Consider the following 27,915-nt stretch of genomic DNA (forward strand, 5'->3'; position numbering starts at 1 on the left):
TTTTGCTTTTAAATTTTCTGACTTCTTGAAATCGTAGATCATTTATACGCCTAGAATCTAGATAGACTATGACAACTGTGACAAAACATCGAATAAAATTGAATTTAGAACTAACCTCCTATTTTGAGTATCTCATGCACAATAACACATAGTGTCATACAAATAATTCCAGAAGCCCAACCATCAACTTTTACAACAGGCTATCGCCAGGGGCCTTTAGTATTTTAATTTTTGGTATTTATTTCAGTATTTTGTTTTACAAAAAGTCCAATAAAGTATTCTCATCTCGTCTTTCATCAATTAAATTTTTCTTCTCTGTATGTTTTGACTACTTTTTAAAACTTATTAACAACACTATTCACTTTTCGCTGAGAAAGTAGCAACTTTATTTGAATCACTCACTTTGACACATAAGCTATCTAGTTTAGGTTGAAATATTACCTCATGGTACAAATGAATGTACGAACTAAAACATTTTGCGATTTAATTTCCGACTTGATTTGACGTCAGCCTAAATTGGATAGCTTTAATAACGTCGCTGTATGAAATAGCTAAGCAGTTCATTTTAGGTCGTCAATTGAATCGCAATAACAGTTAATGGTAGGCCCGCAGTCCTGTTTTCATCGGTTGTCTAACAGCAAGAGACTATCTAGACATAAATTATCTAAGATTGAAATGGTATTTATCTTTTTGGAATATAATAAAGCGATTATTGTTGCTTTGGGCTTACTTATTCCTGTTTAAGGTTTACCAGCCCTATCATGATATAATGCTCTGTAGTCTATAGATATATATCTTGGCACAGTGCTTTTGTATGTTATCGTTTAAAAAACGTATTTTTTTTATGGAATAGGAGGAGAAACGAGCGTACGGGTCACCTGTTGTTAAGTGATCACCGCCGCCCACAATCTCTTGCAACACCAGAGGAATCACAGGAGCGTTGCCGGCCTTTAAGGAAGGTGTACGCGCTTTTTTTAAAGGTACCCATGTCCGAAACCCGAAAACACCGCACGAGGAAGTTAATTCCACAGCTTTGTAGTACGTGGAAGAAAGCTCCTTGAAAATATTATTGAATTGTATTGAATACAAAACAAAACTAAATAAATTCTATTAGCTTATTTTTATTTAAGTGTACTTTTAACTGAATGATATTAATATTACGAACACTTTGGTGTTTGATCTTTGATGTACTGGCCATCAGTTTAAGAAAAATTTAAATTCGATGTTATTCTAATATATTGCTTTGATTGTCTTCTTAGCTTGTATCACTTTTAATTGATTAATTATAATCTCGCGTTAATCTTACCACCAATATGAAGGTACATGGATACTATTACTGCATTACAATGATTCAAAATGGGATGTTACATCGTAAAAGCGTCGTTACAGCAAAGCTGTCAAAAATGCATTTAACCGCTTCCAAGAGACCAGCAGTGTTGCCGGATGACCTGGTTAAGAAAGAGTCCAGTTAAGTGCTCGTCGGCATCGTACCTACAGTAACCGCTCGTAAGTTACAACACCACCTCCAGCTAATATCAAGACGACGAGTTGTTAGAATTCCTCTGACCAGGGTTCAACGAGGAAACCGTTTAAGATTCTACCATCAGTATTTGTACTGGGCGATTAATAAGAGGAGCAAGGTGGTTTTACAGACGAGTGCATTAATTTTTTTATATTATTATCGGCGTATTAGGGTGTGGAGTCGACTTGACGAGCGCGTTTTCAGAGTCCTGCATCCACGGAGTTGACCGTTTCGTTGGTCCCAATCTAATGGTTTGTGGTTGGATTAGCTTAAGTAAACGATAAAACTGACAGTGAGCTCAATTTTACCGTTTACATAAAAACGCTAAAACTGAGCTCACCATTTTAAATGCGGGTACCGTAACTGCAGAACATTACGCTCAGATCTCAATATTTCCATTTGCACAGACAGTTGGTCCTGGATTCATCCTGATGCAAGACAATGCCCGTGCAAACACAGCTCGAGCAACCCAAGCTGTACTGGAAATCCTTATATTGAGGTATTACCGTCGTCCGCTATAAGTCCGGACTTAAATCCAATCGAGCATATGTGTTCCAATTGAAACGAAGGGTTAGAGAGGATGAGGTGTGAGGTCTACAACCAAGAGCAACTGATTGACGCTTTATACGTGTCTGGAAGAAGATTTCAGATGAAAACGTGAGGAATTTGATCAAGATTCGCAAATAACACATTTGTTATCATTTTCATCTTCCACCATCATTTCGTTATTACTGTCATCGTCGCAAAGGTGCTCTTCATCTTCACTCTGAAGAACTTTCTTGTAAAAAAAAATATCCTGTTAGATTTTTGTTTCATTATATGCTTGTTCTTCTTTTCTTTTGACAACTTTTTTTGGTCTTGATTTATCATCTTTTCTTTATCCTCCAAAATAATTTAGTAGGAGTTGCAGTTAATACGGTAGCTGGTAGCATGTTGTTTCCTCTTTCTTTGACCTAGCTTAGAAGTTGGTGCAATAGTTGGTGTTGTTGCTATAGCAGCAAAGGATGCCGGAGTTCTTTCCTCATAATCCAGTTCTTGGTCACAAGCAACTGCCAAAACAGATTCAGAGCATCGATCCTTATTTGATGGTCCAAAGAAGATGTTGTATGTCCTGAAATTATGGCCATACTATCAGACTCAGATCATCGGATTCAAAATTCTGGAAATTTGGGTCTTGGTCTTCAGCGATTTGATCCGATCCTTGTGCTATCAGCGACGGTGTCCTAAAATTCAATGGGTAAATTCCCGTGGCTCGAAATCCAGATTCTGGTTTTCTTATATTCGCAACTTATAACTATCCTATGCTTTTTTTAAAAGACACAATAAAAAAATAAGTTACTAAGGTGTAATGGCGTTCAGATGAGCGGTATAGGTAATCCCAAAGTGTCGCTTTGCAATTAATTGAAAATTAAAAAAAAAACATACACAATATGTGGTTCAAAATATGCACTTTTCAATCGTCACTATAAATATTTCTATTAAATTACTGAATATACCATAATATGTTCGGTAAAAGCAGAGCACGTGAGAAGAACTTACAAGAAACTCAATGGCCACTCTTTTTTCAATCCAATGGAGTGTTTTTCAATGGCTGTATTAGACTTACTTACAAAACAAAGTAATTTGTAAGGTGCTGCCTCCTACATATGAATCGTGTTCAAAGTATTAAGTATTTCATAAAAAGTAATGAAGTACAAGTTGTATCACCATGTACAAGTTAGATCCTTTGGTCAAGTTAGATACGTTGGATGAGGACCGATCGTCGTAGAGATCTTTGGAAGAGGTCTTTGTCCAGCTGTGGACGTCATCTGGTTGATGATGATGATGCATGCGAGGCTTCAGGAGTGCATTGATAAGAGAGGAGGACATAGGACTCGTTACTATAAAGAAGAAACAAAAGTAACAAAAGAAACAGAATTCTCTTTTGTTCATGTTTTCAATTCAAAATGGCGAATTTCTCTAAGAAGTAAAAAAAAAGCAATTTGTAACCATTATTTTAAACAATACTTGTTAGCCAAAATTGTAAGCAGTAACATTATTTCGTAGTTGCATAGGTTAAACAATGTATCTAATGTCTTTACTGTATTCGTGCTACAGCAACAAATATTAGTGGCCCTTATTTTGTTTTGAGTAAGTAGTATATCTAATATATAAAATTCTTATGTCGCGGTGTTTGCAGTTAAACTCCTTCGAAACGGCTTGACCAATTCTCATGAAATTTTGAGTGCATATTGGGTAGGTCTGAGAATCGGACAACATCTATTTTTCATCCCCCCTAAATGTTAAGGGTGGTCAACACGAATTTTTTTTTTAATTTTTTTGTCATTTTTTTTAAATTTGTTTGATTATGAGTCAGCATTAAAAAATACATACAACTTCAAATTTTCACTCATCTACGATCAACAGTTACTTTTGCATCGCGATTTTAATATCGGCAATACAACGTTTGCTGGGTCAGCTAGTCTAATATATAAAATTCTCGTGTCGCGGTGTTTGTTAAACTCCTCAGAAACGCCTTGGCCGATTCTCATTAAATTTTGTGTGCATATTGGGTAGATCTGAGAATCGGACAAAATCTATTTTTCATCCCCATAAATGTTAAGGGTAGTCCGCCCCTATTTTTTTTCATATTTTTGTCAATTTTTGTCAATTTTATTTATTATGATTCAGCATTAAAAAATAGAAATTAACTTAAAATTTTCGCCCTTCTACGATCAACAACTATTTTTGTATCGCGATTTTTATATTATTTATATAGCTGTTCCATCCACAAATCCGCTATAGGGTTGCAAGATGGCAATCGAATACAATAATTGTAATACGATAAATTTGGTAGGTCTGAGAATCGGTTGCATCTACTTTTTATTCTCCAAATTTGTTTTTTAATTACAATACATGGCTTTTAATATGGCAATACAACGTTTGCTGGGTCAGCTAGTTATATATACTAGCTGCCCCTATTAAAATCCGTTCATTAGTTTAGGAGTCCATCGCGGACAAACAACGTGACACGTAATTTTTATATATTAAGATATATATATTATTAAGGTACGGCAGGTAAGGTAAGGAACTTGGAGAGCAGAAACTGATTCCACTTAGTGCAGCATGCTTGTTATATATTCCAATGAACTGAAAAGATATGAATGGAATTTATTAATTAAAACACAGTTATTAATATCAGATAAATAATTTATTGTCTGCCGTAATTTAATTTACATTATCCGTATTAAACGTTACATTTAAATGTAGCACTGATGTTAAAGATGGACTTGATTTCATTACAAACATACAAGTTACGAGTCAATGGTTTCTAAATGCCAATATTTGTTTACAATTCATCACTAATGCTCTATTTACGTGTTAGGAGAGATATAGGTAGCTTGTATTAATCTACGTCCATTTAGTTCCATTATTTGTACAAATTTTGGAGTACTTATATCAATACATAATAATATTATGTTGGTAAAAGCGGGAAAATGAGGCATTGACATTAATTTCTAGATCTGCACATTGTCAAATAATAACCACAGAGCCACTTTGTATTTTTTTTTGGTTTATGGCTCCGCGCGATGAACGTTCGAGCCATTGTCAATTTTTTTTGAAGGAAACATTACAAAAATCGGTTCCGCTAAATTAGAAATTTCCACAGCCGCGTTTTCTCATACTGTTTTGTTATTGTACAATGTGCGATTGTGTGGGTATTGACTATTAACTATTTCTGCGTTCATTGTCAATGGCTAGGTTAACTTTATTGTGGTTTTGGATACAAGTCCTTAAAGCCATCTAGGTTATCTATGCTGTGTTCGCACAGACTAACTAGAGAATGGTAACTTTGTGTAGTAAACGACAGCGGTGCTACAGTCTGTGCAGTTCATACAAATATTTGGCGTAGAGTTGAATTACTTATAACTTGTATGTGTAATCGTAATGTTTGCATGAAATTCAAGTCGACTTTTATTCGAGATTTTCTTTGATAAATATGGCATGCCTTGGGATGTTGGCAAGTTCCGTTATTCTACATTTTACTAATATACGTATACATTATATAAAGCATGACAAATGTAGTTGCAATTGGCCTCTATCTCAAAAAATCTCTTTATAGTATTCAAGTACAAGGACTAGATAATTATACCTTTAAGTTCGATCTAAATACATCATAAAAAATTGTATATCATGTACTGTTCTTCCCAGATCTGAGGCATTTCTTTTCCAAATATTTTTTTTGAATTAAGTAATTTAAATTTGAAAATATCCTTGTTGCATATGTTTAAGTTTGTCTCAAATGTGGTCTCAAAAAACTGATTATTATAGGTAATTGTTTTGAGATTGCATTGAGGTCTCATAATTTCAGCCTGAAGATGTCCACTACTTGTCCAATGGCTCCCCCAAGTGGAAATTAAAGTTATTGAGGTCCAGCCTCTCTAAATTGGCAACAAATAAGTACCCCCAAGAGATTTTTTGTTCAACAATTGCAAATATATTTACCATGAGGTTTCAAAAATTCTAGTCAATTTAATAATAAATTGAACGAGAAAGTATGTTAAACCAGTAGGGAAGTCACACCCCATGGCCAATGCCATATCGAGACGACTTATTCCATTAAAGACGAGCACAAATGAATACACGGAGGTTTATCTAAGGAATAAGTCTTGTTCATCTTAAAACTAGGATTATAATTAATGAGATACCTATAAATGCATTAGGATTAACCTAGCGAATGCTTTGGCATAGACAAAACAAGGTATTGGAGTGAAACTGTCAATTTATAGAACATGGCTAACATAGAGGCTTCTAAAGCGAATTTAAACTTAGATGGAATTGAAAACAAGTACGAATATTGGTGATAATATCAAGATTGTTACTAATTATATGTAATTTGCTGAACACAAAGATTGGCATATATCAAAAGGAAGACTTGTTAGAGGCCCTGTGACTCTATTTTAGAATATTGTTGTAAAATTAAATCTTTATAATCTAGTCATATAATTATTTCTGACTATAGAAAACTTCTATTTTATAACCTGAATGAACTTTACTGTTAGAATTATTTCTTAAAAATATATTAATTGAAATATTTGAACCAACAATCAAAATTTACCTTAGTTAGTTTGCGGTTGGGAATGTAAATAATAAGTGAAACGCTGAACTGAGCATCTTGATTGGCAGAGTAATGTGAAGAGCAATTCAAAGTCTACTTGAATGCAATAATTGAGAAAATTCTCCCTGTGAGCTTTAGTAATATGAAAAAATCTTGCCTTATTAGGTCGTATAGATTTCTACTATATTTTATATTTTTGTTGTATAACTTATAGGCTTAGATAATTAATACGTCTAGATAGTCTCTTGCTGTTGTAGACAACTGATAAAAACAGGCCAGGAATAATACTTTAGTGTGCGTGACAAGCTACGTCTTACACTCGCGATTTGTATGACACTTTGTGTTAGTGTGCGTGCATTCCTCAAAATAGAGGTTAGTTCTAATATAAGTTTCAATTTTTTTCGACGTTTCCACAACTGTCACAGTCTATTTAGACGTATAAATGATCTTAGCTTAAAGGTTACTATGGTTGTTGTTGAAAAAAAAAAAACAATTGAATTGTATCGAAATTTTCAGAATCGAATTATTTTATTTGCAGTGAAATCGTTATGGATTTAATTGATTTGAATTGTACTTTTCACAATCGAATTCAAGAAAAATGTAAAATCTGTTAAATATAAATAATTTGTCTGATTATCTCGCTCTTACTACTTATTGTTATATTCAGTAGATGCCGAACTGGCCATAGAATTTGACTACGGATAAAGTGTCTCGGAGAGTTACTAAAAAAATAACAACAAATAAAGAACAACCTTAGAAACGAATGGTAATAAATTTAGTTACAATGCGATAATATCTTTACAATTATTTACAATTTTGGTTTATAACGTAGGTACTACTAATAAGATAAAGGGTTAACTTCTAAACAAATACATTTACATAACAATAACGGACGAACACCTAGTTATGTACAATACGAGATTTCATTCTTCAGTCTGACACCGAATGAAGATTATATCGATTATTTTATCAGTTATGATATGCTGAAAATCGATTATGATCTTATTTTAAATAATTATTGCACATATAATTCCAATATAATGATAATGAATATAATTAAAGCGAAGCGGTTTTAGTATAATTTAGATTTTAGCACATTTCATATACAAAAGTCGAATATTATATCGTGTAATTAAACTTACATAGTCAAGCTAATGTAGATTTTAGAATTAAGAGAGTAATATTTAAATTCGGATGGCTAGACAACGGGCGTATCAGTGACGCGTGCGGGTAGATTGTTATTGGCCGCGGCGTCCTGATTGGCTGCGGTGCAGTAGAACTGTTTGTGCGCTTTGTAAGTGTTGACGTATTTGAAGGAGATGTTGCACGACTTGCAGTAGTTGGGGGTCTCCTCGTCGAGCTCGGGCTCCTTCTTGACGAGAGCGGGCGGGGCCACGGGCGCGGGCGCGGGGGACATCCGCTCGGGTTCCGGGTCGTCGGCGGCGTGCACGAGGCGCGCGTGGCGTACAACGTTGCCGCGGTACGTGGACGTGTACGCACAGCTGCCGCAGCGGTGTACGCGCTCGCCGCCGGCCGGGCTCGGAGACGAAGCTTCACGACTGTCGTCCTCCACCACGCACGAGATAAAGCTCTCCTCCTGAAATTTATTAACACTATTTTTACTAAGTATACTGTTTTCGTTTGTGTTTAGATGACATAGTTTTTTTTTAATGAAAATAAGGAACGAGACGAGCAGGACGTTCAGCTTATGATAATTGAAACGCCATGCCCATTACAATGCAGTGCCGCTCAGGATTCTCGAAAAAACCCCAAAAATTCTGAGCGGCACTACAATTGCGCTCGTCACTTTGAGATATAAGATGTTAGGTCTCATTTGCCCAGTAATTTCACCAAATAGCTACGGCGCCCTTCAAACCCAAACACAGTTATTACTGTATAATACGCATTGTGCAGTGTATTTTTGCCATAATTTGGCGGTGCGTGGTCCCTACGTGTATTATATGGGCAAATGTCGAAATTAACATTAGAAAGATTAGTCTCAGTTACATAACGTTCCTCGCACAGAAAAAAACTCTATGGATAGGTACTTATCTATCCATAGAGTTTTATCTGCTTTTTAGTACCTGCTAATTGTGCCAATTGAATGAAGATAATGTTCTAATCAAAGTTTACTAAGAAAAAAGTGGCGAAAAGTATCTCCTCATCGTAGGTCAAACCTTAAAAGTTTGACTTCAATATTAATTTTTAATTCAAATCCAGAGTTTTCTGCGTGCAAGGTGCCGACTACCATAATGGTGCCGTTTTCTGCGGTGAAGCAGTTATGTTTTTCGTCTTGAAAGGCGCCATAGCTAACGAAATTACTGGACTAACTGAGACTTCATAAAAACTTCTGTCTAAGGCTGCGATCTACAGAGCGTACTGAGACTTTGCTCAGTCTTTACTTACGTATAACTTAGCTGAGTGTACTTAAGCTTAATTTCTAATCTTTGATTTCGTTTTTATAGTCAATTTACAGCTGAAATTATGCTGAGCTTAAGTTAAAACAGCCCAATGCAAAACCCAAGTTCGCGTTTTACCACTCTCAGTACTCTCTAAGTAGTAGTACATCTTAGCCTCAGATTTTTGGTATCAATCATAAATCCTTGGCGGCACTGCATTGTTACGGGCATGGCGTACCTAAAGCTCACTACTAGGTGAACGCTTTGCTGTTTCTCATAAAAAAAAGGTTATAATAAGAGAGAAAGGCGAGAAAGCCATCAAATCACCAGCCAGTAACTCAATAACCTTAAGAGTCTGTATTATATATTATAGTATATAAGAAACAACCATTATACTATACCTAATCTATGTACTAGTCTTTGAATAAGTATGCTGTAGGTACGTGTCAGTATTTATTAGTTACATTACTATAATAATTACTCTGTGTTTTCAGTGTTAGAAATGCAGTAATCTATTGAACTAACTCAAATGAGTTAGTTAGGTTAAGAAGGTGATTCGGGTGTGATGGTTGTACAATTATTTCCCTTGTTTGTTAACGATAAATTTCTCTCAAAATCTCTTAGAGTTTCATAAAGTTTTGAAATAATTTCGGGCTAGATTGGCTTTTGTTAATATTATAAAGTAAGTCTCTCACACCAACTAGTAATTAATCATTTGCCAGTTTAGTGTGACGATTATTAATATTATTTATGTGAACTGTGATATATTAAATGTGAACATTAAAATAGTTGCATGTTTGGCAAGACGAAACATGTCTATAGTTTTAAATCTGTAAAATCTTTACAAATGAATGTTTATTTCTAATAAATAACTTTGACTTTGACGTACCTGCAGATCTGCAGGCTTGTCCCGGAAGTGCATGCGTATGTGGGTCCGCATTCCTCTCAGCGTGTTGCCCCGGTATCGACAGATTGTGCACCGGAATGCTTTTACTGCACCATGGCCTTCCACGTGTCTCTGTGCTGCGGCTGCAGTAGGGGAAACGACATCGCAGCAAGGACATTTCCATCCTCCCTCAGAATTCGAGGCCGGTCTCGCCACTTCTGGCAAACTTCTCGGAGAACGCGTGTCTCTCTTCGTGCAATAGAACGATTGGTGTGTGGTGAGATTATCTAAGGAACTAAAATGTATGCCGCACGCTAGACATATCAGTTGGCGGTACTGCGGCGGAGGCCCGGGCTCCGGGGGCGCAGGACTTGCGCGTTCTTCACCACCTCGAGCAGAGCAGTAGTTCCGCTTGTGAATGCGATAGTTTTCATACTTGTAGAATACAATATTGCACTCTTTGCATTTGGATACACCTTGTTTGACCAAAACTTGAGGTGATGACGTGGTAACGGGCAATTCTGTTGCGAGTCGTAGGGCCAGAGCTGGTGGTATTATCGATTGAGGAACCAAACCTGAAAATTTATCATCATGAGGCGATGGTATTAGTGGCTTTGGAGTAGGATCCCTTGAGTTTCGCCGTCTTCGCTTAGGTGAACTCTCACCGCTTGGTGAAGATGATCTTCTTGACGGTGAGGGTGTGGCAGGTGACCCGGGTAATGACGGAGCACAGACTATCTGTTCTGGTGTCGTTGACCGAAGTCTGTTTTCTTTCTCGTGTTCATCAGTTGTGACTGATTCAGGTGTGCGGCGCACGCTCAGATCTAATGGTGTGGTGGTGTCCCTTGACGGTTCACGAGGCCGGTTTGCAGACTTTAACACTTCGGCTTCTTTACCCTCTGTGTTTGAATTTGCCAACGCTCGACTTATTGGTTGGAATGTGCCATTCGGCAACAGAAAGCACGGCGTGTCGGGATCTGGTAAAGTTGTACCAGGCAAGGTGCTGGCACTCCGAAACAATGAATATGGTACGATGAGAATTGGATTGGTTGGTAACGCGAGGGCGTACTGATTCTGCGCCGGTGGACTAGTTCCTGGTGATGGAGGGGCGGAGCCTGAAGTTACTGAACCTGTTCTAGCAGCCAATGCTGGCTTGACAACTTGCCTAGTGTTGCAGTAGTAGTCTTTGTGTGCGCGGTACGTTTTTACCGAACTAAAGTGAATGTCGCAGTCGACGCAGTGTCTGTCTTGGGTTGGAGAGCTCTCTGTTGCTTCACCATTTGAGGTAGGTGCTGGTACGGGCGTTCCACTGCTTAATGGTGACGATGAATGCATTCGCATGTGACGATTTAAACTAACTTTTTTATCAGCACTATAGGAACAGTATGTACACGCGTATTGTTTTCTTGAGGCTTCTGGAGGTCTTGAACATTTAGCATCGCCACTTGAATCGTCAGCCGCTTGCTCCGTAGAAGAGTCGTTGTTTTCGGCCTTAGTTTTTCGTTTGGAGCAGTAATGTTGCTGATGAGCTTGGAGTGTGCTCAGAGAAGAGTATCTTATACCGCAGGGTGTGCACGTATAGCCCGGCGGGGCAACAGTAGGGAATAAAGCTGGGAAGTTATTTACGGTAATCGGTATAAAGTCTTTCGGCTGTTGTGTTGCCGGTGGCGGCGGCGAAGGGGATGGCGATTCACGCTTCAGTAACGTCGCTTGTGGTGCAAGCGCCGGGTCGGTAGCCAGGCTGGTATTCAGCCGCAGGCGCGGAGGCGAGGCAGCGGGAGAACTCCCCGAAGTAGGAGAAGCGGCGCCGCTCGACGCTCGCTCGCCCCCTGAACTCGGCGTGCGAGGTTCTCCCGGCATCGCCTCGTTCTCGTTTCCCCATTCCTCGTCCTCACCTGTAAAGAAGCCCTGATTTAAAAACTCATACGCAAATAGGATTAAAGTGTTCAAATAAAAATACGTCGATATCGGGTCCTATTAGTGTTGTTAATAGCTGAGCGATGCCAACTTGGCATTGGTTTTCTCGCGATAGCCGGCACTCGTCACGTTTCGCTCCCTATCTGTCTACGTCAGTCAGATCAGGGCTTCGGTCGAGGCATACATTAGTGCTCCTAATTGAGACGTGCTCGCGCTATGTAAATTTCTCTGCGTGGGTGGGTTTTGAGAAACTTTATAAATGTTGTACTAGGTATTCATACATGGTTGTTTGGAATGTATCTATCAATCCTATTCGGCCGAGATATTGTACGATCACAAAGCGCCTGAGATTGACCACTCACAAAACAATATAAAAGTCGAGAGGCCCTCTTGTAATTGGATCAGATTTCCAGAAAATGTCCGCTCACCTTCCTTTTTGAACGACAACGATCTCTACCGAGCGAGGAATTAACCTATCTTTCGCTGAGCGATCTCAACTCAAAACGCCAATTAATGAGAGGCTCAACTTCATTCTCCTGGCCCTGTGAAGATCATTATATGGGCACGACAGCGAGATGGACGCGACGATTGGCGTGCGCGCCGACCGCCATCTCCCGGTAACGAATGCTACTTCAATCGGATTGCGTTCGGGTCACGCTATCCTAGCCGCCGCTTCCGATTGGCCGTTACGATCCATAGTGACACGGGATTGGTCTGACTAATGCTCGTTTTATCGAGCATTTAATGTTGTTGTCATACCGAATGCGAGTTTATCGTTGTTTGTTAGTTCTGTTAGTGCGCCCGTTTCCACTAAGTAAGTTATAAGTAGTGATTGTTTGAGTTCAATGTTAAATTAGATAGATGGCGTGACTGGGTGTCGTTTAAGCGACGTTCGCGAGCCGAATGTCGATTCGTTATGTGATATTCATCGGAGCTTTTGTCTTTATAAACATGTCAAATGTAATATATAAACGTATAGCAACTGCTTTTATTTCGCGTAGAGCACCTTAAAGCATAACTGTTGAATTATTTTGTTTGAAACATCAAGTACCCGCATCGCTTTGATAAAAGGCTAGTCATAGTACCCGGCTAGTCTTTGAATAGCTTACGATTTATTTAATTAATATTCCCATGAGAACAGCTGCAGACTTGTAAATGCAATTGGTATTGTAAATGAAGGTTTGCTTTACACTTTAAAAAAATAATATCGAATACTAATTTTATAGAGAAAACGTGAAATGGGTATTAAAATTATTACATTAAAATTATACCTAAGTATAATTAAAGGCGCTTTATGACAATAATAAATAAGGTATCTTATAATTTAGTTGCAATTAAAATTAAAAATGATCAAGTGGTTATAGGTAAGTAAATACTTTTAGCATAACTATTGTAGAAAAAATAATTTTTCTTTTTGAGGCAGTTTATAACATCAAAATATTCTATTCATAAAAGTTACTGAAAAATATTATGTAAGTATTAATAATTATGAGGCTTTGAATTGTTTTATACCTATATATTGCTTTATTTTGCATACATAGATTGTATTTAAAATAGTTTGTATAATGACGGCTTAATTACAAATGACACTTTAAATATTAATTAAAAAGTTTTATATAGTTATATATTACTATGTTGGTTATTATTTTAAAAAATAAGCCGACTATGTAAATATTAAAAACTAGCTGTGCCCCGCGGTTTCACCCGCGTTTGTCTCGTTTCCGTGGAAATACCGAGATAAAATATTGCCTATATTATAGCCTGTACATCATTTTGTTCTATTGTCAATAGTTTTTGCAGCGCACGCAAAAATATGTTTTCGATTTTACACCTTGTGTTACAAAATAGCAATTTTATTACGGATCCCTAATTTTGAAAAAAAAACATAGCCTCCTCCATTCCTCGATAAATGGACTACCCAACACTGAAAGAATCATTCAAATCGGACCAGTAGTACCAGAGATTAGCGCGTTCAAACAAACAAACAAACACTGCAGCTTTATAATATTAGTATAGTATTAAAAATAAATTAATTGACTTTTAAAAATCTGTTCACAACGGCTTTAGATATCGTTATATAGGTTTATATATAAATTCGTTCCACGTTTCTTCACAGTTAGTATTAGTATCAGGAATACCAAGGGAGAAAAAATTGTATCACGTTTAACCATTAACCGGTACTGAAGATATATTATGTAGATATAGGTACTGTTACGCCACACACTATAAAATTACGTCGAGACTCACGACACCCCCATTCTCTGCCAGAATTTCAGAAAAACCACACATTTCCGTGCGCCACGGAATACGACTTCCACGCCAGACCAGCGGAGCCGTAGGTACGTCCTCCAGTTAACAGTACACGTACAAGAACAAGTTTAATGATTCACAGAAAAATCAATCATCCAATCCATCCAGAATTCTTTTCAAATACATTTAATACACTACCACTACTTCTAATATATTACTCTCATAACATACACATTGAGAAGTGTACTAATGTAAATACACAAGAAGTTATATTTATTTGGCGTTACAAGGACATACAATTAATGGTTTAGTTGACCAACTAACTCAATATTGTATATTTTATAATAAGTGCGCAAAAAGAATGCTGGGAGAGTTTCTTGCGCCGCTTCTCTCTCAGAGCGCCATTTGTTTCGGAAGCGGTAGTAGTATTAGAAATGAAGCCAAAAAGAATTCTAAAGGAGCCAATTTTGAGAAAATAAATGGCTTTTATGCCTTATAACGTCAGGGTGACCAATTTGGATGACGGTGTGCGCGCGCATCGTAAAAATTCACTCTTATATTTTTTTTCCTATCTCGCTAGTAGAAGTTTATCTTTAAAATCAGCAGACTTTATCCTTTTAAGAATTCGATTGGAAAGTAAGTGAATGTGAAATCTGTGACCTGTTAATAAACAAAATAAACGCCACAACGCTTCCATAGAAACAAATGTATTAAACTCATACAAGAGACAGGCAGCCAACACGTGCCTACAACATCTTGTCCTTAAATTTATCAGATCAAAGATCAGACTCCAATTAAAATAGTCGTGCATCGAGTCGGTCACAATCGGAACGATAACGATCTGTGACGGGGCGAGGCGGTGACTGATCACCTAGTTATTCGATATCTGATACCAACTACCTGTGATATTATGTGCCTTTATACACATAGTTACACACTCGGACGCTGTTCATGTTTTGTTTCGTCGAATCCGAACTGATAACCATCGACTATTATAGAATGAGACACCTTTGTCTTGTTCAAGTTGTTCTCGTCATTCAATACGCCATTGCAAATGGCTGCGTCGGACATCGTTACAGTTAAATTTGTTGTGACAGGAAGGTATGACTGCCACCGCCGGCGATGAACGAGTAGCGAGCAGAACAAGAAATTGGAAAAGAGTTATGAGCTTGAAGCGAGTTTGTTTCCGATAGTTTTATCACTAAGCTAATGGTTGTTCAGGCGCGAAAGACTATGTAAAAAATGACCGTTAGGTGTCTCAGTATAACTACGTCTACCTTGGAGAAAAGATCCAGTTAGGCAGGTACAATTTCGCGAAAGAGGCCATTCGTCGAATCCAAGTTCCGTAAAAATCTTCTCGTCCCAAATACCACAGTGTCTAAAGACAAAGATTTTTTACCAGTGTGTGTTGCCAGTTGTGACGGTACACAGACATGGTCGCTCAGGAGTTACAGAGAGGGCTATGCACGGAGTTTCCCTGCGAGATCGAATCAGAAATGAGGAGATCCGTAGGAGAACCAAAGTCACTTACATAGCCCAAATGATTGCTGTGGGTAAGGCACATAGTCCGACGGACAGATGGCCGTTGGGGCAGCAAAGTCCGTGTATGGCGACCACGTACCGGAAGACGCAGTGTTGACCACAAGACCGCCGGAATAGGTTGGATGAGGATACCGCAGGATCGAACGTCGCGGAGATCTTTGGGGAAGACTTTGTGATCGTCTTCCGGCTGATATGATAGAAGCAATATAAAATGATCAGCCTATTATATATAAGCCTTAATCTAAGGAAAGGTGCTATCAAAGTTAGACTTTGTATCTCTGGAAGAAAATGTTTATAAATTCATTGGATGTCGTCGAATGATATCGTTGAAACGTTTTCAACATTATAAATAAATACAATATAATCATAAGTTTGATCATGAGTGAGCATTCTCGACGGAAAGCCGTCGTGGTTCACGATCTGTGTGTATTTACATATCGGTGCAGGGTGTACCTACCACTCCGCAGACCGCGGACCGCGCGCGATTCACAGCTGTGATTGCCTTTCGATTGGGAAGTGTTAGCCTCTATGTAAAGTTACGATTACTCCTGTATCGCGCTGACTTTAATGATTTTCATTAATACCAGTTCAAATGGAGTTATCGCACGCAACGGATGCTACTTGTGGTGAGGTCGACCTGTATAGTAAATAAATCATTGGATTACTAATTATGACAGTTATAACAACCATCGTAGCATCCTTACACAAATAATTAATTCAAGCTCTAAAGGTTGATGCATCCAATATTCGAGAATTTATACAATTTGTTCTTTATTACTTTTTATGAAATATTTGATATTTATAACACTTTGAACTTTGAACACACTTCATATATTGGATGCAGCACCTTACAAACTATTTTTTTTGTACATTACAGCCATTGTAAGATACTCTATTTTTTGAAAAGAGTAGCCGTTGAGTTTCTTGTATGTTCATCTCACGAACTCTACTTTTTCCGAGCATATAATAGACTAGCTGACCCGGCAAACGTTGTTTTGCCATATAAAGTATAATTCACGCGATAGTTTTATAAGTAATAAAATATTGCCTATATTATAGCCTGTACATCATTTTGTTCTATTGTCAATAGTTTTTGCAGCGCACGCAAAAATAGGTTTTCGATTTTACACCTTGTGTTACAAAATAGCAATTTTATTACGGATCCCTAATTTTGAAAAAAAAAACATAGCCTATAGCCTTCCTCGATAAATGGACTACCCAACACTGAAAGAATCATTCAAATCGGACCAGTAGTACCAGAGATTAGCGCGTTCAAACAAACAAATACTGCAGCTTTATAATATTAGTAATAGATTAAGACATTTAAAAGAAATATTTATAGTGATGATTCAAAAGTGCTTACTTTAAGCCTAAATCAATACTTTTGTTTTAATTTGACAATGCTGGTGATTATGTACGTAAGTAATTCAGCAAAATGATTAGCTTTGTAACAATGTAAATAGTAGTAATAGAATTAGTGTATATATTCTGGTTTAAAGTAATATCTACGATAAAAAAAACGAAGCTTTTTTAAAAAAAGTTCTTTTGAATACACCTCATAGTGTAAATACTAACTTAAAAACTTCTAAGACAAGTAAGTGTGTAAGAATGGAAAGAATAAATAAATAAATCTTTTATTTTGCTAGAAAACATGTAACAATGGGTGTAAATAGTTTTAATGTATCAATGTTATCGGCCATTTCTGGCATGCAAAATGATTATTAACAAAACTCTAGTTATTATTATAATTAACATTAACAAACTCTACATTTTAAGCACTTAAATTTAAATTATAATTATTATTTTTAAATGATAAACTAGTCATTTATTTTTTTAAATGATTCCTTCAGAACCAATGACGCCTAAAGGTATACTATATGTCCTAATAACCGCAGTGTAAAGTTACTCCCAGTTTAAAATACCTCTCCCTGTCCTGTAACTCTGTAGTGACAAAGATCAAGACAAAAAAAAAATTAAACTTGTAATAACTGTACTTGTTATGACTTCAAACAAAAAAGGTAATGCCATAGGAACATGAGGTGGTATATTTATACAATCGAGGCACTATAATAAAGTAATACGCGCCTTAATATAGTTATAAGTAATATTTATAATGCACATGTAATGTAGGTGTAGGACTATTGTCCTTCTATGCTATTTTATTGTTATACTGTGGAAGTAGTACCACAATATTGGCAGTATTGCCGCGTTGGACTAACTGATACATGGTGTCAAAATTGACACCTCTTGATATCCACCTACTTTTAATAATATCTTAATAAATTATAGCCTATCCGTTATTCTGATGTGTAAGCTATATTATTGTAAAATTTCATCAAAATCCATTCGGTAGTTTTTACGTGAAAGAGTAACAATCATCTATAAATTCTTACAAACTTTCACGTTTATAATATTAGCGGGATATATTTTTCTTATTATAATTATGCTAATCTTACTATCAATTTTAAGTATTTAAGATTTTAAAATGGTTTTCGCCAAAATTATCTTTACAACCGTTCACGTACAAGATCTTTTTATCCAGTTACCGACGATTACGAAGATTAAAGAATGTTCTAGAATTTAGACTATGGAAATATTAAAGGTAACTAATTTGATTTGCCTGTGTGTACGTTATCTTGGGGACACGCCATCAAGATTTATACACAACAGGACGTGCCAGGAAGCGCTTATCTAGCGCGGTGTTTTTGCGGTTCGCCATTTCTTGCTACGGTTGGCTTTTTATGTTTTCAAATTTGATGTTGGGACGTACTGGCATGTTTGTTGTAGACTCTGTGATTACATAAATAATTGTTTAGATTAAACTATTATGGCTATTAATTTGATTTTAAGGAATGCCGCATTCCTTCGGAAATAAGCGCCATTGACGACCTGTATAGCTAAGTGGTTAGCGATCCTACCTACAAAGCTAGAGGTCCCGGGTTCGAATTCCGTTAGTTGCAAGCATTTATATGATGAATATTAATGTTTGTTTCCGAGTCATGGATGTTTAAATGTATTTATGTATGTTTATATGAATTTATGTATGTTTAAGTAAGTATATTGTATTAAATATATCATTGTCTTGTAACCCATAACACAGGCTATATATGCTTAACTTGGGGCAAGATAATTTGTGTAAAAAGTGTGTCAATATTATTATTATTATATTATTAAGGAATATTGTCCATTCTGCTTGATATTTTTAAGTTCAGTCTCTGTAAGTCAACTAACCAATTAGGGCCAATAAGAGAGACACAAAGTACATAGATTGCATTATCATTCAATATCTTTAACGATGTTATAAAATCTTCTGAAGTATTATAAATATATTAAATAAATGCTTTTGAATCGTAACTATAAATATTTCTTATAAATTACTGGATCTACCATACTATGGAAACAGTAGAGTTCGTGAGAAGAACGTACAAGACACTCAACGGCCACTCTTTTCAATCAATGGAGTATTTTTTTAATGGCTGTAATATACAAAACAAATTAGTTTGTCAGGTGCTACATCCATTACAATAATTGTGTTAATTGTTTAGGCAATTTATTCTGTTAACTTATTAAATTAGGCGTTATTTTGCGGAAATCCATAACTATATAAATGTTTTGAGTTTTCTTGAGTGTAAATTCCTTCAGTATTTGTCTTCAACACTTCGACGAAGGTTCTAAGTTTACAGAAATCGATACCATTTCAAATCACATTTGTTTCAAATCCCCTACGTATACCAAATTTTGTGAAATTTAACTGCAACAGTCAATATATTTAATTACGGAGCAATTGAAATCATGAGCGAGGAGTTAGATAATATATATACTTACTCAAAGTTTTCGAGTATTATGTCGAAAACAAATCACGAATTCATCTCATGAAATTATTCGCGAACTCGATACCTTATCAACAGATAGGTTATATCATCGAGTACACTCGATGCGTATAATTAAATCGAGATGGATTCGATTGGACGCCGACTCCGTTACGTCGCCCGTCACTACCCACGCCCACTTTTGACGCCTCCAGCGCCGCGCAACTGGCAACATTTGTATCGAGCGATCGATGTTATCATCGATTCATCATTAATTAACAGAATCGATTCTTGTTATAAAAAACATCGAAAAGTTACTATTGAAGAATCAAAGAGGAAATTCCTAAAAGAGAACCAAATAAAACTTTGTTAGAGTACCCTGAGCTTTTATTTTGTTTGACACTGTTTTATTTCACTTCAATAATATTTTTGTGTTAAACAACATTCGCAAATAATATATTATATGAGAACTTCATAAATAATGACATAGTCTAGAAAGACTATGACAGCTATGAAAACGTCGAAAAAAGAAAGTAAGACTTCAGAACTAACCTCTATTTTGGGCAATTCAAGCACATTAAGACGAAGTGTTATACAAATAGCGAGTGTAAAACGTAGCTTGTCACGCAAACTAAACTAATATACCTGGCCTGTTTTTATCGGTTGTCTAAGAGCAAGAAACTCTATAAATTATCTAAGAATACAGTATCATTCAAGAATGATTTCAAACGCGATTTCGTTTCCTTGTTTTTTTTCTACCCTGTATTTCACAATGCATGGCACGAATGTAATGGCCGTATTAGCCTCATTGGCTGGTAGGTAACACTGAATATTAAGCAGGTAACTGTGGTTTATTATAGGCGCATTAAATCTCACATTTTTATGAATTTGTAAAAAAATATTTCATAACATCAAGAATTATTTCGTAAAATATGCTCCCTGTTCTTATAATGAAATTGTTTCATAGCAGAACTGTCAAACAGTGCTTCAATAAATTCTCTCATAGAAAATATGTCGACACAAAACAAATATTGGAAATCAAAATAATTATGGGTTCCAAATCGAAAAACTATCCTATCTCTCAAGTTGGACCAAACTGCACTCCATGAAGTAATTAATCCCTATTAAAATCCGTTCATTAGTTTTGGAGTTCACTGGAAACAAACATCAGGACACTGGATTTATATATATTAACTAGCTGACTCGACAGACGTTGTACTGTACATAATAAGTAAAATACTGTTTTTTTTTACAAATTAACAAAAATAATGCACCCTGTTGTTAAAATCAAATTGTTTCACAACGGAACTGCCAACCCTTGCGTCACTAAATTCTCTCATAGAAAATATGTCTATACAAAACAAATAATGAAAATAAAATTTATTTTGGTTCCCAAATGGAAATAGAAAGTAACCTATCTCTCAAGTTGGACTAAACTGCACTCCATGAAGTAATCCCCATTAAAATCCGTTCATTAGTTTAGGAGTCCATCGCGGACAAACAACGTGTCACGTAATTTATATATATTAAGATTATCATCATTCTTGAAAAGTTGCATTCAACTTTTCAAGAATGATCTCAATCGCCATTTCATTTTGCTTCTTATTTTTTTCTACCCTGTATTTCACAATGCATGTCACGAACGTAATGGCCGTATTAGCTTCATTGGCTGGTAGGTAAAACTGAATATTAAATAGGTAATTGTGGTTTATTATAGGTGCATTAAATCTCACGTTTGAGCGAGAATCGCTCGTGAGTCGGAGTGCCGTATCGCGTTTTGCATAGATTTAAAAACTCGATAGCTATGCTAATGTCACTGTGTTTGCTCGTTTCTGAGCCGTAAGGTTGTATTCAGAAGGGTAACTTAACTTGGAATCGAGTCTCGAGGAACATGATTTGACTATGGTTTTCCTACTGGCAAACTAGGGCAATGATGGTCCGTGATCAATTTCTACGCCGCTCAAACAAACTATCATAATATGTTATAGCACAAAAATACATACTTTAATATTAATCAATATATCAATTTAATAAAATGTACTCAACGTTATACTTTTATATAATTTATGTCTAGATAGAGTCTCTTGCTGTTAGAAAACCGATAAATACAGGCCAGGAATATTAGTTTAGTGTGCGTGACAAGTTACGTCTTAAACTCGCGATTTGTATCGCACTTTGTGTTAATGTGCGTGAATTGATCTCACAGCGCTTTCGCACTACGGCCGATTCGAATCCGATCCGTACCCGTGAGAACTATTTCTAACCGTTGACGGAAAGAAATCGGATGACGGAAGCCAGACCTAGTGCGTAAACTACCATAGCATTAGTTCTACGACTATTTCGGACCGTGTTTTCACGGGTACGGATCGGACGTAGTACGAAAGCGTTCTTAATAGAGTTTAGTTCTTAACATATGTTTTTTCGACGTTTTCACAGCTGTCATAGTCTATCTAGACGTATAACGGCTGTTCCCAATATTCAGTCTATCTCCGGTTGTGACTTACTTGAGATAAAAATCGTTACTATCGTTGACTTTTCTGTCCCTATAAACTAATCGACGATAACTCACCTTATCCGTGCACGCTGTCTGTGTCAATGGGGCGACGTATAGCTTACCAGCGATAGAAATTTGTACGGAAATTGCAATTCACGCGTCCCAATATAAGGCGATAAGAATGACTTATCGGGTATATTGGGACAGCTTCAGATTATTGACAGCTAATTACTGACAGTAGAAGGTAGTAATTTATCTCTATCTGTAGATAGTATATTGGGAACGGGCGTAAATAATCTAAGGTATACTGTATTGTGACATTAAGTGTTCCGCAAGTTTTTCCACTATGCGCCGACATGTAATTTTTAAGTGCTTTTTTAAAAGAAACATCTATTTCATTACATTAATCTCTGGACCCCTGGTGTTGTGGATGTCCATAGGAGGTTGCTTTACCACTCTCCATCACCTGCGCTCTATGCTTTACCCCCTATTATATAAAAAAAATGCGACCTTTTTGGAATTTATCTTCTTAGTTTTTATTCATTGTTATTCTAGTGTCAACACTGTCAAAATTTCAGCTGCAAATTGTGGTTAATCTAATATATAAAATTCTCGTGTCGCGGTGTTTGTAGTTAAACTCCTCCGAAACGGCTTGACCGATTCTCATGAAATTTTAAGTGCATATTGGGTAGGTCTGAGAATCGGCCAACATCTATTTTTCATACCCCTAAATATCAAGGGTGGTCCACACGATTTCTTTTTTTTTATTTTTTTTTAAATTTGTTTGATTATGAGTCAGCATTAAAAAATACATACAACTTTTCACCCATGTACGATCAACAGTTACTTTTGTATTACGATTTTAATATCGGCAATACAACGTTTGCTGGGTCAGCTAGTTATATATATATATATATATATATATAAATCAAACACAGTCTGACAAATAGACTATCTGTTCAAGATTTTCGCGGTGCAGTAGGGTTCTATATAATACCTAGATACCATTTCCTATTATTTTGTGAATCTAAAATCGGTATCGCGTAAATATATGAAATATCATATCATATATAATCATTCCTATTGGCAGATATCTGTACACTTAATAAAAGCTCTCTTAAAATCTATTTCTACAAAAAATCAACGAAAATAAAAACTATAACCCACGTAGACACTTTTAGAAATAAATGAAGATTAGAAATAGTGACGTAGGTGCTTACGTCATTTTGTGCAGAGCGCATGTTCTATCTACAACGAATTTCATTTAAATGTTAGTAAAAGGACTAGGTATTTCGCGTTAATCCTAATCGTGTTACAATCTCACATGTAGAACCTCCGTGTACATTTTTTCTTTTAATTACGTTCAAGAGGCAAAGAAAATTATAACAAAAACTAGGAAATTTGAATCTGGAAATGGATGCGGCAATTTTATTCTATGAAATAAGATTGGAAGTGTTATACAGCTGATATTCTTTACTTACGAGGAACCTTTAATAATTTAAGATCTAAAATTTAGACTAAAAATCTTACCTAAGTGCCCCCAGTTTTTAACCAGGGCAAATCGCCAATAATTTTATACAATATTTTTCAACTGATAAATAGATGTGGACTTTACTTTATGTATCTTAATGGACAGCATTTATCATACAGCATCATCATTTCAGCCGGAAGACGTCCACTGTTGGACAAAGGCCTCCCCCAAAGATCGCCATGACGATCGGTTCTGCGCTGCCCTCATCCAACCGACTCCGGTGATCTTGACCAGATCGTCGGTCCATCTTGTGGGGGACCTACCAAAACTACGTCTTCCAATATGTATTACATCCTTTTGTTTCATCCTTAAAACTAAATTAAGTTTTAACTTTATATTTACATTCAAGCTAATAGCCGGTTTTAAATGTTTTTGATAATGTTAATGTAAATAAATAAACTGGTCTTTGTTTCAGTTTAGATTTTACACACATCTTCACATTCCCATAAACAAAAGCCGCCGTTGTGATGTCACAGGTCACTCATTCCTTTATTTCCTTATTAAGTGGTTGTCCTTTTATATTTCGGCACAACGTTCTATACTTAAATTAAACATTTCAAACAATTTCTTATACTTAAATTAAACATTTCAAACAATATTTGCGTAATCTCCTAGTGACCCGTACCGGAGCGCGCAAGGTGTGCCAGTGTTGACTTATGACGTCACATGTAGCGAGCACTGGCCTATCTCGGAAACTAATAAAAAATAAAAAAAACTAAGTATCGAAATATATTTTCACACGAGAATATGACAAGCTAAAATCAAAATGAGTGAACATTCTTCGATTGCTGCCGATTGCAAATCGCAATGGCAGCTGAGAACACTTTTTCACTGAATACACGTATGTCGGGGTGGTAATGCCACTGTATTCAATATAACACGTTATTATCCAGTTATAAGGTGAGCTAAGCTATTATTCATCCTACATGGTCAGTTTTTTCAAAGAAAGCCACATCCATTTTTAGCAAATCCATAAACAAAATTACATGTGGCAACACCTTATGAATATTAACTTGCATTCTACATCAATCACAGAGGTCGTAGAGATGCTTGATGCCGATTACGTACTCGTTTGTGAACGAAAGGGTTGACTTGGCGGTTTTTGTATCGGCTCTACCTACGATAGAAATATAATTAATTGTTAATGAGCGTTTATGGGCTAATTATGTGGTCATTTATTATTAAATGGAAATGAATAATTCTATGCGTTGATACCAAGTACCTTTTTTACAAACCAATCCTTTATGTTCCAAAATTAAAATGATCTACTATGGTACAGTGTCCAATCACGGTAACAAAATAAAGGTAATTTTAAAATTATTTACACAGAATCTGTTCGGTACCTATATGAAAAGAAGGATTTAATACGAAGAAATACCTAACTATTAAGATTACATTATTTTTATATATTGGACCTAAAAATCAAAATAAAATTATATATCATGTCGGTTAAAAATGACTTATGAATTCTAGCATTTACAATCACTTCTTACCAGTTCAGCTTTATTTAGAGGAAGTGGAAAGGAACTCATTACAACTCTTTTAAATCAATTGCACCTTCATCTAATTACAATCATTTTAAATACAATCTACCTATGCAAAGTAATGTTACAATAAATGTTTTGAGTTCTTCATCATAAGGGTAGATATTTTCTGCTACTGTCAATAAAACGTGTGTGATTTCAATGAATTTAATAATACTCCAAAGTATAAATCACTTTACATAAAAAATCACAATTGAATATGTTAATAGTTATTGTAAAGTCACGGAATTATTGACATAAAGCAATTTTTAACCGATTTCAGAAAAGGAGGAGGTTCTCAATTCATCGGTGTATTTTTTCTTTTTTTATGTTTGTTACCTCAGAACTTTTTTTATTTGTAAGCTGGTGCTTCCCGTGTGGTCCCATAACAATTTTGTCTAGATCTGACAATGGCTATGTATATAGTTACTAATCTACCTTGGCTGACTCCGACTCCAAAAATAACAATAATTCTAACTAGAATTAGATTTTTAGTGCATATTATATCTATTGTTTTGTGAATAGTGTTTTTGAAGTCGGTTGTTTTTTTGTTATTTTTTTTATAGATTTTGTGTTATAGGTACATATGTTACAAAATATATACTTGTTTACAACTTTAAATCAGGTCTGTTATTAGATTTAAAGATCGTCACTTTCAACTCGAATATTACTTGATGTTATTCACCGATTATGTTAAGTACATCACTATATAAGTATATAATAATAGGTAAGTATATTCAAGTCGATACCCGGAACACAATCGCTTCAAGTCAATCTCTATAACAAGGCCCCAACACTAGATAAACGATAGCGTCGTAAGAAAATAATTAAACCGATACACATCCTAACATCATGTTCGACAACCGCTACTCGATACCAATTACTAGTATTGATAAAATGGTACATCACTCGGAAAAAACTCGATTTGTTAACGAGGCCTTGATGGATCGAGGCTCGATTATGCAGTGGAAGGATTAACGCTCGATACAAATTGGAAATGGCGGCAATAAAGTTGCTTAATTGCTCTTTCTATTGCTCTAGGATTTGTTGAAAGAAAATGTTTTGCTCCGGAATTGGAGTGAAAACTTCTTTAGACGCGTTGGCCGCTTTTTTGTAGCGGAAAATCATATGGGTTCGCGTCACCGACATGCTCATGACTTGCGCACGCTATAAATAAATAATTAATAAAATTAATATAGATATAGTTAGACACTTTTTGGATTCTTTTCTATGAAAATAAGGGATGAGAAAAGCAGGACGTTCAACTGATGGTAATTGATTACAATGCAGTGCCGCTCAGGATTCTTGACAAATATAAAAGTCCTGTGCGGCACTACAATTGCACTCGTCACCTTAAGACGTAAGATGTTAAGTCTCATTTGCCCAGTTATTTTATTAGCTCCGGCGCACTTCAGACCGAAACAGGAAGGGTGAAATCACGTGAGTTCGCGACACCGAAATGCTAAAAGCAGTATATCTATACAGCTGACGTATTGCGCAACATTAGTGCTGTGTATAACTTGTAACTGAAATTGAATGGATTTGGTGAAAAATTGAATGTGTATATACAATGGATAATCTTATGGGTTCGCATCACCGACATGCACATTACTAGCGCATGCTATAAATAAATAATTAATAAAATTAATATATATATATATATATAGTTAGACACTTTTTGGATTTTTTTCTATGAAAATAAGGGATGAGACGAGCAGGACGTTCAACTGATAGTAATTGATTTTACAATGCAGTGCCGCTCAGGATTCTTGACAAATATAAAAATCCTGAGCGGCACTACAATTGCCCTCGTCACCTTGAGACGTAAGATGTTAAGTCTTATTTGCCCAGTTATTTTATCAGCTCCGGCGCCCTTCAGACCGAAACAGGACGGGTGTCGTGAGTTCGCGTCGCCGAAATGCTTAAAGCAGTATATCTGTAGCTATACAGCTGACGTATTGTGCAACATTAGTGCTGTGTGTGTATCTTATACGTAAAATTGAATGGTCTAAAGTTTCGTGTGTATATACTGTGCATTGTTGACATAATGTTTATGTTTGATGAAATTTCAAATATTAACACTAAAAGTTATAAGTTTTCACTTATATCGGCATTCTCTACAACTGCCAATTTTTTTATTCATATGCACCAGGGTTACTTACAATAATTCAGACGTCATACAATCAATTGATTGAATCCTTATGCGTTTAAATAGAATCTTTAAATCAAATACAACACTGATCTTCTTCTAAATAAATCCGCAAACCCGGTCTGTATGTTCTTTTGTAACTCAAAAACGGCTTGACCGATTTCAAATTTATTAATGAAGTATGGTGTGTAGTTTGAATACCTACCTAATTTAATTGCGGGAAGTAAAGGTTATAGTAAAAATGCTAGCTGTAGCGGTTTTACTATTTAGCCAAGACTGGTTATTAGTCACTAATAAGCGTACCAACGATAACAGTGCAAAAAAGGACTAAATTATTTAAACCTTACAATATTATAAATGTGTACCATACCCGTGGGAGGCTCCTTTGCACAGGAAGCCGGCTAGATTATGGGTACCACAGCGGCGCCTTTTTCTGCCGTGAGGCAGTAATGTGTAAGCATTACTGTGTTTCGGTCTGAAGGGCACCGTAGCTAGTGAAATTACTGGGCAAATGAGGCTTAACATCTTATGTCTCAAGATGACGCAATTGTAGTGCCGCTCAGAATTTTTGGGTTTTTAGAGAATCCTGAGCGGCACTGCATTGTAATGGGCATGGCGTATCAATTACCATCAGCTGAACGTCCTGCTCTTCTCGTCCCTTATTATCATAAAAACATGAAAAAAAAAGTGTATTGAGTGAAATTTTATTCCGATAATTTTAAGAAAACCGGATTTTTTAATAGCAGCTCATTCAAATTACTGGTTATTAATAATTCCATAAATTAATAATGAACA

General features: G+C 36.0%; 1 protein-coding gene across 3 annotated transcripts in view; it reads right to left on the bottom strand.

The window, feature by feature from the left end:
* Positions 1-4,690: 4,690 nt before the first annotated feature.
* The window catches only part of LOC126979878 (zinc finger protein ush), a 288,948-nt gene continuing 265,723 nt past the window's right edge, over positions 4,691-27,915 (bottom strand). For all 3 annotated transcript variants that reach the window (XM_050829445.1, XM_050829444.1, XM_050829446.1), the window contains exons 2-3: positions 9,909-11,800; positions 4,691-8,217 (exon numbers count right to left, since the gene is read on the bottom strand). In XM_050829445.1, coding sequence (XP_050685402.1) covers positions 7,819-8,217; positions 9,909-11,800 — 2,291 coding nt within the window. In that variant the 3' untranslated portion in view covers positions 4,691-7,818. The remainder of the gene's footprint in view (positions 8,218-9,908; positions 11,801-27,915) is intronic.

Source organism: Leptidea sinapis, chromosome 4, assembly GCF_905404315.1.
Source record: "Leptidea sinapis chromosome 4, ilLepSina1.1, whole genome shotgun sequence".
Classification (NCBI taxonomy): Eukaryota; Metazoa; Arthropoda; class Insecta; order Lepidoptera; family Pieridae; genus Leptidea; species Leptidea sinapis.